Genomic DNA, 15,075 nt, shown 5'->3' on the forward strand with positions numbered 1-15,075 from the left:
TAAATAAACACAGTTTTAGATAAGAAATCTATCTTTTAGTATAGGTATATAATATTTATATATTATATAATATTTTATAGTTTAGGACATAATAGGTACTTAAGTACTAATTACGGTCAATAACTCGTTAATGACCAATTATAATGATATAGGAGACAATTTTAGACTCGTTACCTAATACTATCTATAAGTAGTCTATAATATTTTACGTGCAAGATAACTTCTATAATATTATATTTTATTGTCTTATTAAACTTAATTATACAGATAAAAATTATAATGCGCCCAAATATCTATTACATCCAACAAAACATCTGATTAAAAGTGTAAAAGTTTTAATTTTAATGGTGAGATGATCAACAATATTTACTTAAACTATCTTATGTATTGTCCACTTTTCCGATAGACATGTATTTGAAATGGATAAATAAAAACAATAACAAATTTTAAATACATATTACATATTATATCTAATGCAAGACACATTTACTCATAGTCTAATTTACTGCATTATAAACTTATAAATAATATATATAAAGTATAAACATTTCATCGTATGTGATAAATGTATTCCACAAAATAACTCTTCACCGAAGTATTACGAAACGTGATTTTGATTAGTTTTCCACGTGATTATACACTAATTACCGATAATACATTATATTGGTAAAGTAGAAAAACATTTTAATCTACTTATTTTTAAAACCATTTTAATACTTCGTGATAATATTTGTTTTCCTCATCGTATAATCCAAATTAATCGTAATTCTACTATGTAATTTTAAGTATGTTCATATTACTCAATATGATCGTAAAATGTATCGTTATTCACCTTTTTAGATTTCATCTACTTTATCATACCAATTACGATTTGAAATCACTTATTAGAAATCCATTAGAACTTCAATGCTGTTGGTTATGATTGGGTATTTAGGTATTGTTTCAGTCACATACAAATTTATGATATAAAAATATAATTACATACCTATGACCTATGCCTATGGCTATTAAAAGTTATCAATAGACTAAAATTTAAATGGTATAAGTTAAAATATGTTTAATGAATATTTTGTAATAATTTTATTTTATGTTTCGCATTTGAAAAATATGTTTATTTATAAATATATATTGCAAGAAATAAAAGAATTTATTTTATTTTAAAAATACCTATACCTGTTAGGTATGTTTTTCATTAGTAAGTAACAACCGTGTATCAGGTATACCGGAAACTGGAATCTAATTAGCGAATACTGGATACCTATTATATATATCTTATGTAGTTATGTCAAATAATGTAGCTCAATAATTGTAGTAAAGCTCGTTAAAGTTTTATATATATATATATATAAGTTATATACTTTAAGCAAGTTTGGTAGTATAGTTACCTTATGAAATTATTATTATAATTATTTTTTATATAAAAATATTTGTTTAATAATATTAAGTAATAGCACGATTCAGGACAAACTTTAATAAACTATAAATTGTAATAATAATTTTATTAAACAAAATAAAAATAATAAATACAACAATTTAACACAATTATACAATAATTATGAAATTTATATTCCATAAGTTTTTAATAAGCTTATTAAAAATATCTTTACTGTTAATAGCATTTTATATATTTCTCTCAATAAAATATATGGTTCCCAATTTTATAAACTTCTCTAGTTGAACGTAAACATTACTTGACTAAGTAACATGTTTGATAATACTGTAAAATGATAATAAACTTATTAACTGTATGTTTTGTTCAAAATATTTTACTCTTTCTTGAAGCAATCCTTCGCAAATCATAATCGAAAAAATGTGGGATAAAAATCAACGATTAAGAGGACTAATCTACGAATTAAGTTGAGTCAATAAAGACTATATTTTCCGAAAATTATATTCCTTTATTTAAATAACACAAATTAAAAATTAAAATGTAAGCACATTTCATATTAATATATTATACAAATAAGTAAAATAAACACTTATATAAAAACAAAGAATTTCACGACTTTTCAAATAATAATTAAAAATAAAATACTCATAGGGAATATTTTATTGAACTGTAGCTGCTTGGCTTAAATCACTGAAATTAATTGCTAACTATAAATGAAATACGCTAACGACAGGTACATTGTAACATAAATTACCTCTGGATAATTAATTTTTTTAGATTTGATGTGTATTTTAGAATCTAAGCAGATGAGTGATGAATGTATTAATTTTACAAAGACATGTGTGTTTTTTATGTGTCCGCCATCAAATTTTGGGGCAGTAAAAATGTTTCAATTTTCAACTTAAGGGGTGATTATTGCAGATCACAAATAGGATCTAGTTGGTATTTTTTTGAAAAGTTTTCGACCAGTTTTTGAAAAAAGTAATTTCTATATAAGTTCAAATTTGGACAAAATTAGATATATAAGCAATAAATAATATTGTTCATTATTTTTTCATAATTATTTAAAAACATTATTAGTGAGGAATTTAAAATGTTTAAGTTAAATTATATGAATTTTAATTCATTTTTAACATTGAAATTCGCAAAATATGGTTTTCTTATGTTGTTATTTAATTTTTAAACAGATAAAAACAATGACGGCATATTTTTGAAAATAAAAAGATTTAAAATACTAAATGACTGATTGAATATAAATTTTATTTGATTACTGTTAATTATTTAAAAGAAATTAATATATGTAATTACAGGCGTTTTATGAAAATACGCAAATATCAAGTTTAAATATCTACATATAACAGATTTATTTGTGTTAGATAAATCAATTATAAAATAAAGTAGGTAAATTGAATTCATTTAGCAACATAAGCATTAGAATTGATCTTAAAATAAAATTTCAAGTATTTTCCTGTAAATTCCATGGATACAACTCAATAAGCAATAACAAATAATATTTGTCTGTTAAAAGATTCGCTTTGTGATGCGTGAGAACACTGTTATGAAATAAAAAATATCAAATAAAATGTCGATACAGACCAAACAGACGCAATGCCTGTCAATCAATTTTGATTTTGAATTTTTATTTACTTAAATATTTACTAATCATTCTCTATATAATCACCAAGTGTTTCAAATCAGATATTGAGTTAGTATTTAGAAAAAATGTAATGGATTCATTAATCGATCGATAGCCATGATAAAATTGATAATAGAAACATAATATTATCTATACTATGGCTGTCTGGGCTATATTAAAGATGTTGGCACAGACTTGAGAAATCCTATTCTGTTATTCAGCTTGTAGTCCAGCAAGAAAATACGTCGGTCTTAACTCTTAGTGGTCTTACAATCTTGCGTATATATTGGACATTGGTATACACTTTACGGCCGTATGCGGCTTACAAGCAACTTAACTATCGGTCGGACTTTATTTGCCAGGGCCGCATTAGTGATGTGTCGCCTTATACTTAAATCTTTATTTTCACATTAACTTGTCAATAACATTTTCTTGATTACTAAACGGATTTTATTGTAATTATACATAATTTTATTGGAATGAGATATTTTAAATCTGATAAAAATGTGTACAATTTAGAATTTAGATCATTCTAAATGAAATTTATTTGACATATTTTGGTATAAATACATATTTTTGCATATTTAGTAAATAAGTACACATTTTAGTATTTTTCGATTTTTTTCATTGATTTTTGATGACGATAAACATCATTTGCTTTGTCTAAAACAACAAGACTAGTAATTTTTGACGACAACCAAATATTATACGTTATTCAAATGGCATTACGTACTACGTACTTAATTACCCTACCCGTAACTTATTATGGCCAAAATAATAAAATGTATTTTTACATTGACATTAACCAATACTACTCCTTATGTGATTAAATCTGGAAGTATTTTCCCTAAACTAATTTTTTTTAAATGTTTGGTCAAAAAGAAATTTACCTATATAATTAAATAATTGTAAAAATCTGAATCATTCTTTTAAAATCATTAGAAATGTTTTAATAGAAAAAAATCAACAAGGACTTTTAACACTGAATTCACTTTTTTGATATAATAAATATGAATTTACGGCCATATCACATCAATTTACATGGAACGTTCTTTGTTGTTTTAATTAATTTATTTTATAAGAATATTTTGACCAAACCGTTCAATAATATTTTTTTCTCGTTGCTTTGTTTTGGAATAATACTCATTGTAGTATGTACCTACTTGTTTTATTTCATTTGTATTACTTTTATTTGATATTCATATTTTAAAAATTCAATATTTCTTGTTGTAATTAGAATTATATTGTAATTTTCAATTCTAATAAATTTTTTTGAAACATGTACTGATTTTCTTGTTAAAATAAAATCCGTTTCCTATTATTTACTAATATTTTTCATCATAAAAATCGAAAAATAATTTTATTTCACTACCACCAAGAAACCTATATTTTTCTTTTCATTTAGCTTCTAACTTTAAAAAGTACTAAACGTTTTCATTAACACAATAAATAATGACAAGTATGTATATTTTTATTTGTATATCATAAAGTAGGTACTTATGTATATTATAAAAGTTTATTTTAGTATTTAAATGTTAAAACTAAAATCATATTTTTTTCTGTTGCTTATTGTTGTAAATATATGGATAGCATCTAATCTACATAGTCGACTTGTTAAGGAGATTGGAAGCGGTGACTTTCTGTCTTTGTTTAACACACGTGGAACATAGCTATACGCCTGACAAAAATTAAGGTACTTCTAGTTGTTCGATTTAAAATATGTAAAGATGTTTTAACTGGTATACAAGTTTATTTTGCATCGGTCGAAGCACTTTTTCGATTGTTTTATTTTTTTAAATAAATATTTTGATGAGAATAAATATTTTAAATTTTATAAATTTGTCAATTTTTGTTATTAAATATATTAAAAATATTAAAAATGTGCTTCAACCGATGCAAAGTAAACTTGTATACCAATTCAATCATCTTTACAAATTTTAAATTGAACAACTAGAAGTACCTAAATGTTTGTCAGGTGCGTATAGCTATTTTTCCTATATTCCACTTGTGTAAGACAAAGACAGAAAATCACCGCTTCCAATCTCCTTAAGTTAACTTGCATTCATTATTTAATATGGCTAGACTATGGAAGCTATCATTTTACATACTTAACCTTAGTCAAGTTTTTATCCTTTTTAATGTTTAAAATGACCTTTTTGTTGAATTAATTGAAGCTAAGTTACAAAGAAACATGTGCAATATGTGTAAGATATTAGGGAATAAAAGGGCTTTTTTTTAAATAAAATACACGTTGCTTTTTAAAATTAATTGGTAAAATGAAAGTTGTAAATATAAATAATTATTTTATGTACCTAAATATTTTTCTCTGCAATATCATCAATTTTATTAACTCCACCTAATGTATTTTGTTTGAATTTGATCATACAGTCTGAATTGAGCAACAAAATAGCCTATTGAAAATGTATAAAGATATAAACAACTTGTGATCGATTCATCAATGACCATCAATAAAAACACAAAATATTTAAATGTCATTTCAACACAAAGGTCACCTAAGGAAAACCTAAATCTAGGTACTTATACTCGTAATTTTTGATATGTTTACAAAATTAAATTAAATTTATAATAAATGCAAAGTATATAAATTTAAAAATATTTTGACATTATATATTTTTTATTACCTATACAATATAATAAGTCTACCACTACCAGCAATGTATCTCGTATAAAATAAATAAATACAAACATAAATTTACGTTATAAGGTATTCAAAGCTTCTTTAAGGCCGTTCTTACCATCTTACGGTTAAAATATACCCTTATTAATGTATAATAAACCTATAGGTTTAGAATATACATTTCTTACCAAATAATTTTTAATGGTAACATATAGGTTTTTTGTCTAATCCTCCAGGTTATCTTAACAGCTAATTGTTTCTACCATTTAGTCGCAAACTACATGGTTAATTATTATTATAACTTAACTATTGTAATAAGTTTTGTATAGGTAATCACATTTTGTTTTTACATTTTTTGTTGTGTTGTATATTTGTTTACCTACAAACTTTCTTAAAATGAACATGGAAATTCAAAGTATTCTTGACCTTATTTCTTCAACTAATAGTTCTGACGGTTGCACGTCATTTCGTCCGGTAAATTATATCCGGTAACAGTTGATTCGCAATATTTGATCCGGTTCAAAAAGAACCTGTACCAAAAATATCCCGCGTCGGATAACAAATAAATATAAAATATAAATATTTAGAAATTAGAATTATTATTTTATTTTCATAATTTATAAAAACGTCAAGTAAAAAAAATAATAATTAGTTAATAAATAAATTATGAATTATTGTTTAAGGAGTAATAATATAAAATAATGTAATGGAATTATAAAAGTAATATAGAATAAAAATATTTAGATATTAAAATTATGAGCGATACTCTTCAAATATGTATTGATATTTTTAGTTTCATAGTTTTTTGCTGTATTTTTAGACGTTCTTCTATGTTTTTATATTTTCTTTTTTGTAGAGCTATTTTCACCCAGAATATTAATTTCGAGTTTTGCTTCTTGGAGACCCTGTTTCTGCTTCTATTAAATTGTTATACTGATTTAAGCACATACCTGTTTCATATTTTGTTGTTGTGTGACATCAACTTTTACATGACAACTTTTTATACTGGATACAACGTCATGCTACTTTTGTTTCGTATACTCATCATGAATATTATATAAAAAAAAACCTTTATTTATAAGCATATTTATGCCTTTTTGGTTTTTTATGAATGTATGTGGCATTATTATATACATAATTATGAGGAGGTAACGTTACTTATACAATATACACGTTCGCATACAGCTAGGTACACCTGTACTAAAATCGAAAAAATGGATATTACACTATCTTCGTCATAATAATAATTTATATCTGATAAACCATTGAGAGCTGATTAGATTCGTTTATTCGTGGCTTTTTCGACCGTTTTCTGTATATAAAGTAATCTTTATGTAAGGTGGACTATCCGCTTATTACATTTTATTATATTCTACAATATTACAGATTATTTTTCTAAAATTATAATTTCTATATATTTTTATTTTATATTTGTTACCGCACTTTTTTTAGCAGGATATTTTTGGTACAAATTATTTCGAACCGGATCAAATGTCGCGGATTACTGGTCACCGGTTATTATATAGGTACCCCGGACCAAATGATGACTCACCAGATGACTTTCGTCATACTTAGGTCCTCTTGTTTATCCATAATTTAAATAATATTTATTTTAGAATTTAAATTAAAATAAATATTTTTTCTTTTTATTTAATTAAATGAAAATAAATTTAAACTATATTGTCAATATTAAAATTAAAAACAGTATTTTACAGTACTTAAATATCCTCGGATATCTAAGAAATACTCGAAATGAATAAATAAATAAATGATAACAACAAAAAAAGTGATAACAAACATTGTTACTAACAACAATACTAAAATTTCTGTGTTAATCTAGAGGTTGCCCAACCATGAAGGTTTAAAAAGTTTGTGAGAAAGATATTAGTTTAAGTGGTAGGTTTATACTCTAGTTGACCCAACCTATAGGTTAGGGTAACCATCAGATTAAAAAAATTAACTCTCACTTGCTAAGAACGGCCCTTAAATTACTAGATTCAGCATTAAAAATTTAATACAATTCTGATAACGTTCTTTGATTTAGTTATACATCAATTTTTAAGCTCGTAGAAAGAAAAAGTGGAGATATTATGCATTTGCAAAAAGGATTTTTATTTATAAAACGGGTTATCAAGTCTTTATTAGCATGATTTTCAATAATAAATTATTACCCTTGAGAATGTTAGTTATTAATTTTAAAGAAATAATTTGTATTTGTTGTTGCCTATTAATTTGATTGTCCTTGATTGAGTTTGAGAATATTATAATATTGTATTTTTTAGAATAAGACGCTATGAAGTATCTTTTTTATACTGTCATGGAAAATCATGTTTACTGCATTTGAACAGAAAATAATTATTATATTATTACAGTGAAAAAAGTATTAATTCTTTTTTTGTTAGTTGTGTGGCATATGATAAATTATACCTAATTCAGTTATTAATGTATTTAACATTAGTATTTAAATATCCCATTTGAAATTTCCTAAAGAATGTATTAGAAGTATCATAGTGTTTTATTGTACTATAGTTTATTAACTTCTGTGATAACTATTTCACTTGTACCTCAATTTAACATTTAATATTACACTTACGAAACATTAAATTGGCTAAATTTATTAAGGTATGATTTAATTAAAGTTACAGTTTGTATAATTAAATTTAAAATTAAAAAAAAACACTCACAAAAGAATGTAATGGTGCCTAAAATATTTATAATATCCATACATTAGTTAGATTATACCTGAAAACTGATAAAATATTTTAAGTTAACTCATAAAAATATCTTATTATTTACATAGGAATATTTTTTTTAAATTTATCCGTCAAAAGTTTTTGATCATTTTGGTTATCAATATTAAAATATATGATTAAACAGTTTCTTCAAAATGTTGACTAGCTTAATAAAAATAAACATAGTGGAATTATTTTTATAATTTTGTATTAAATATTATATTTCTTGATAGGTATTTTACATTTTTTTTTTGTTTTTTTGTTGAACTACTATATTTGGTAGGGATTTAGGTTTTAACTGTACACTTTTATTATACATAATATTAAGCAAATAAAGCAATTTCTATCAAAAGGTTGGTCTATACTGGGGTATCATTTTCCAACATTTGTGTGTGTATTATGTAAAATTATGACCCATGAGTCATAAAAACACTGAAGATTTTTACTAGCCAGTTATACTACTATAAATAATCAAAAAATGAACTATTTATATTATATAATTTTTTTATGAAGTATAATATAAAAAATTTTTAATTGAAATTACAATATGTACATTATTTTAAGTTTAAGGATAATAAACAATGCTAAATTTAATATTAAAACAGCATGCCATACCAGATAAAACGTGCACTAGTTTATTATATACATTGCATTTCTATTTTTAATACTAAATAAAAAAAATTAGAGATAACTGTCAAACATGAATGCAGAAAAATACAAAAGAGCTTGAATTTCATTACATCGTAGTGTGGCAAAACAACACACAATCAGATTATAAATCACATACTCATCATATTTACGTAGGACACTTGTTAGGTTTGAATACATAGACGTGTCTCTTTCTGACAGTATTGAGCTAACCAGATTTCTTCTCTCTATCAATTTATTTCTGTAAAAGTCTATAGTTTGAAGTGAAAAGTATTAATTTATCAAAAAAAAAATTTAACTTCAAAATATACGTTGCATTTATACATAAAATAGAAACATACATCTATTTTTATTATTAAATTTGTACTTTATTTTGATTCCAAGCTACACTTTATAAAAATATTCATAGTAAATCATTAATATAGTCATATTAATTATATTATACTATTATGAACACATTGTTGGCTACACTTAGCATCCTGACCGATTAATAATAAAAATAATATTGTCAATTTATGCATATGCCATTTAAAAAATAGGCAAAATTAATTACAAATAATAAACATACATTAACTTAACATCAGAAAAAAAAATAATGTGAACAAAGTAGTAACTGAAGAACATAAATATAAATGTACTAGAAAATTATTCATCATCATCAATAACAATAACTCCTCCATCTTTTGGATCATAATCTCTAAAAAAAAAAAAATCATCAGAAAATTAAATTTGTAATTTACAAAAAAAATAATTAATAATTTTTTTTTTAATTATAGTAATTAAATAATTAATAGTTACTTGAATTCCTCTTTAATTTTTTCAAACTCTTCTACCATACCACTCTTTAAATTTGAATTCAAGTTATTCAATGATGCCTTATAAACTTCTTTTACATATTTGCGAGAACCATACATGTACTCAAACCGGATGCAGTCAATCCATACATCTGTATTTGAAACAAATTTAAAATCAGCTTCAATAATATTTTAAAAAAAATTGATACTCACCAATATCTGTTGCACCAAAAGAATTGCATAAAGTGTTATGCAATTTTCTAATAGAACCTAATTTAGCAATTCCTGCGTTCTGAGTGAGTTCAAATGAAATCATAGACTTATACAACTGTTTGCATTCTGGTTCTACATTTTTAAGTTTGTTGAACAATTCACGAGTTGAAAGTATTCCATTATGAACTACATTCCATTCCAAATATTCAGGCCTGACTATACAATTGACTTCAGGAAATGGATAATATGAGCCTTCTTGGTATAATTGTTGGAGCTAAATAGAAATAAATACTGTTATGAAGCAGCCATATATTTTTACAGAAAGAAAATAATATTTATAATTTAATCTTTTTATAAAAATCAAACTCTTATAGGCAAGCATTGAATATTATTTACTATAGTATTTGTTTTCATATTAACTTAAAAGTAAAAAAAAATATATGCACCACAGCGAATGGCTAGGACAAAAAAATATTGAGTTAACTTCTACTAAAATGTGTTAATTAGTACAGATTTCACTATATAACATTTTAAATTTTAATATTAAATAAAATGTATTTTACAAGGATATTAAAACAAAATGACAGTAATAAGTAGAAAAATAAAAAAATAATTATAGTGAAGTTTACATTAAGTGACTAAAATATTGAGAAAAAATCATAGTTACAATGCATTTGCATATTATTTAATAGTCAATACAGTAAGGTTAAAATGAGCATATAATTGCTAGTAGAAATTGAAAAAGAATTACGGAAGTATAGATTAGACTATGTATGACTTACATGTAATATATGTAATATATGTAATATGTAATATTTTTTTATCATTATGTTGGTCGAAAAAATCTACAAGCATAATCTACATCATGTATAATTGATAAGAGACAACTTATGTAAAAGAGTTAAAACTAATTTTTTTTAAATGGCTCATCACTGAGAAATAATTAAAATATTAATACTTATTTTACCAATTTTGGATGAGTGTTTGCCATATATAAAATAAGAATTTCCCATAATGGCATCGATTTATTTGTTAAAGCCCGAACACCGGCTTGAAAAGCTTCAATACCCATTTCAAGACTGTCATTGCTTAAATAATACGATATTAAATTAAACCAGAGTTCAACACTATCTTTTATCACATTAACTGCTTGTTTCATAATCCTATAACAGTCTTTATTTGTGTTTTCAGTCTAAAAAAAAAAATAAAAATTGTTATTAACATTAAACAGAATTACTTAAAAAAAATTTACCAACCCAATAAATGTAATATTCAGCTTTACATAATGCCCTATTATCGTGAGCTTCTTGAAAAGCTCGCTCCATTGTTTCATTCATAAAATTTCTGATAGTTTCTTTTTTCATGCGATAAGATTTACGAATTTCTATAATATGATCAATATAAAAGTTCCATAACTTATGTTTATTTTCTAGTGGTAGATTTTCTTTCAATCCGTTTTCATAGGTTTTAATGCAGTTTCTATAAAACAAATATATAAATATAATAAATGAATTTTTTAAGACATTAGGATACTGACCTAATACCATTAATATAATTTTTATCATAGTGTAATTGTTCAGTTTCCTGATGGTAGATAAAACCATCAAAATGAATTTTAGCTAATTTTTGCCACATTAGTTCACTATGTCGATACTTTTTAATCATGTCTCTAAATAAAAATAATATACTTATAAAAATGTACAATAAATTGTTAAAAAATTATAAATACCTGACTACATTGCATTGTAGTTCTCTAACTGCACTTAATTTTATTGCTCTGTCCAATAATATAAAATGAAATTCAATATCACCCTCAAAACGTTTTATTAGGTTTCTGTATTTTTCAATGGCAATTGGAAGTGAGGCACCTTCAGTCTTTTCTAAATGTTGTACTTCTACCCAAAACTCTTCTACATATAAATTTTTACAATTTTCATGATGTTTCAATCCTTCTGCAAAATATCTTCTAGCTGAATCAACATTATTTCGGTCATCAAATTCATATGTCGCTGCAGTAATATACACTTCAGGGTCACTATGGTATCTCAACATGAGTGTATCCAACATGTTACTACATTTAGTAATAAATAATGTCTGAAATCAACAATTTATAATGGTTAAATAAATATTTCATGATTAATAATCAATTTCATTTTAAAATATAAATATTCAAAACATTTTCAATAAAATAATTAGCAATACAGTGTAACAAATGTATTGCAAACATTCAAATGTCTGTAATAATTGTTTAAAAAAGTTATTAAAACTAAAATTATAATAAAAAAAATTGTATAATATTAACGTCTTTAGTTATTTATTGTTTAATTGTTCAATGATTATTGATGGTCCAATATAAGACTGACCTACTATTTATAATGTAGTCTTATCGTGTTCTATTATATTACATTTTAATGATCTCATCATTTATATACAGAAAAAAAGGTTATATTAAGCTTTGAAAATACAAATATTATGTTGTATATGAGACGACAATTGAAATAATATAAACTGTTGAATTATTGTCATACCTATATTTATATATCCTGTGCAACTAGTATAGAATTAAAAATAATTTTGGTAGTCACAATAATTAATATGTATGTATACTCATCGGGGAATAAGAACGTACTTGGACCGGGGACCAAAACAGGTTCACTGCGCGCAGGGCGTCGCTAATTGGCCAACAAAAACAGAAAGGAAAGATATATACAGCCCAACTATGACAAGGTTGTGGTGGATAATCGGTCTGCCGCCTGTGCGACGAGGTACGTTCTTATTCCACGGCAAGTATAGACATCCTTTATTATTATTCATGAATAATCGCTCATCATAAACTTAAAATTATTATATATAGTAGGCTTTAGAGATTTGCCAAGTTTTTAAGACTAACAGAAAAATTGAACAAACACATCTGGTATATTCAAATTTAAATAAATTAATGCTGTTATTTGATTACTTACATTATTTGAGCAAAACTCAATATATTCTGACAGTGAAGTCTTTTCAACAGGAAACAGTAAAAACATATTGTTATACATATCATTTATACGATTTGATAAAATTGTAAGTATTTCAGTGTTTATATCCTCGGTATTGTTTTCTTTCATTTCTTGCTATATAACAAAGATAATAATAAGAATCGAAATAATATCAACTGACATAGTCTTACTTCAATTTTAAGTTGACACGTGTCCAGCATATTTAATTCAACTTTTATTTGTTTCAAAAATTCCTCTCTGGTGGCCAACCCAAGTGAAACTTTCTGGGTAAGCGATTTACGATCATTATTTAGCTTTCTTAAATGTAAATATCAAGTAAAAAAAATTAATTAATGTATGTATTAAATTAAATTAAAAAAACACTAGCTTAAGAAATGTATAATTACGTTATTTCGTCCCATTTTATTATACTATAAGTTTTCATGAAATGAACTTCAGATTCCACTTCATCTGCTGACATGATGAAAACAATTTCTTTTTAACAAGTCAAGACACAAGACGATAATGCTTCTGCTAACTGCCTGTATTAAAATACTTTCGGAGTATTTGCAGTTTAGTTATAAACTCAACACTAGTACACAATAAATTAAATTGTGTTTGTTTATGAGAAAATTTATATTTTTTATAATCAAGTAACAAACTCTTAAGTCGTATACCTGTATTAATATGTTAATTGATGATCGTCGATGATGAAGAAAAATAGCTAGCTGACGCTTCATATAGTCAACTCATAATCACGACAAAAATTAATAGCAATCAACTAGAACACAATAATTATTATTATTTCGAGTTAGATTCCAGTATAATCGTCATCTTTCGCGATGTTTTAAAAATTTTGAATTTACAATTACACGATACAGCATCAACAATTTATAATATTATCATTAATTAAATTATATTTCATCACGTTTTGAATGTTTTGTGCGGCAGTTCAGTACTTGGAATAGGAACGCCGAATGCGTGTAGCGGCGTCGCGATAATGTTGTCGTTGGCTACCGCGGTTATCTACAGATTACAGCAGAAGTGATAACCTTGCCAACTGCAAAACAGGCTACGGACGTCAAACAACGAGAATCGATATCCAGAGGTGGATATTGACTAGTTAAAAATTTAATAGTTTAATTAAATTTTTTTTATCTTTTTAACTTAATTAGTTAACTCATTTTCTAATCGAAGGCAGTACCTACTTTATTTATTTAATAAAGCTGGTTAGGCTAGCGTGTAACATAAAATTCCCGTACATGAGGTAGGTTCATAATACATTGTCATATCATTATAATATTATCTGTTAAAACCCGCGTCTCTTTTCACAATCACGAATTATGATAATATAATCATATAAACGTATTTAAGTAGGTACTTCAGAAGTCGCCACACCAACATTTGTTTTCTCTGTCTATCTCACACATAAATTGGTCTATCTCACATTACCTATATAAGAACAAAGATCTTTCGTATTTCTGTGACAACGACTCTCTGGTTCAGTTTAGGGCAAAGGCACCTGTAAAATAATGTGTTGACCGGATATCCGGATATATTTTTAATATTTTAAGTTTTGAATAAATTATTAATGGTCAAATATAATCGAAATTGATTTAAATTAAAACATGGCACATGCTTATATTTATATATATAAAAAAAATAGAATATTAAAAATCTATTTAGTCAATGCACAGGAAATATTTTTCTTTATAAAATATTTAATAGGTGCCTTTGCCCTAAACTGAGCCAAACAGTTATAACCGTGGAAATACAGAATAATATCTTTGTTACTAAATTATGTGCGAGTTAAACAGTCGACAGAGTAAACAAATGTTGGTATAGCAGACCTGAATAAAATCATAATAGATACCTATATGTGAATAATGTGTTGGTTGTTATCCTTTTTTAGAATAAGACGTAAAATATATAAGTTATTTAGTGCGGTTTGCACGTTAGTTTTTGTAGGTATTTTTTTATTCCAAACACGTATAATACGTTTCACTTGAAAAATAGAATTAATTAATTCTTTCTAAAAATACACTG

General features: G+C 25.0%; 1 protein-coding gene across 2 annotated transcripts; it reads right to left on the reverse strand.

The window, feature by feature from the left end:
• Nucleotides 1–9,025: 9,025 nt before the first annotated feature.
• On the reverse strand, nucleotides 9,026–14,020 carry LOC113556863 (U3 small nucleolar RNA-associated protein 6 homolog). 2 transcript variants are annotated; one of them, XM_026962062.1, is made up of 11 exons: nucleotides 13,707–14,020; nucleotides 13,437–13,621; nucleotides 13,221–13,347; nucleotides 13,012–13,164; nucleotides 11,781–12,145; nucleotides 11,589–11,720; nucleotides 11,308–11,530; nucleotides 11,019–11,243; nucleotides 10,052–10,325; nucleotides 9,843–9,990; nucleotides 9,690–9,741 (listed from the first exon to the last, which is right to left on the reverse strand). In XM_026962062.1, exons 2-11 carry the CDS (start codon nucleotides 13,508–13,510, stop codon nucleotides 9,690–9,692), a joined length of 1,773 nt encoding a protein of 590 aa, XP_026817863.1. In that variant the 5' UTR covers nucleotides 13,511–13,621; nucleotides 13,707–14,020. The 2 variants fall into 2 exon arrangements, with proteins under 2 accessions (XP_026817864.1, XP_026817863.1); XM_026962063.1 differs by lacking the exon at nucleotides 13,707–14,020 and having other exon boundaries at nucleotides 9,026–9,741; nucleotides 13,437–13,510.
• Between the last annotated feature and the right edge of the window lie 1,055 nt (nucleotides 14,021–15,075).

Source organism: Rhopalosiphum maidis, chromosome 3 (assembly GCF_003676215.2).
Source record: "Rhopalosiphum maidis isolate BTI-1 chromosome 3, ASM367621v3, whole genome shotgun sequence".
Classification (NCBI taxonomy): domain Eukaryota; kingdom Metazoa; phylum Arthropoda; class Insecta; order Hemiptera; family Aphididae; genus Rhopalosiphum; species Rhopalosiphum maidis.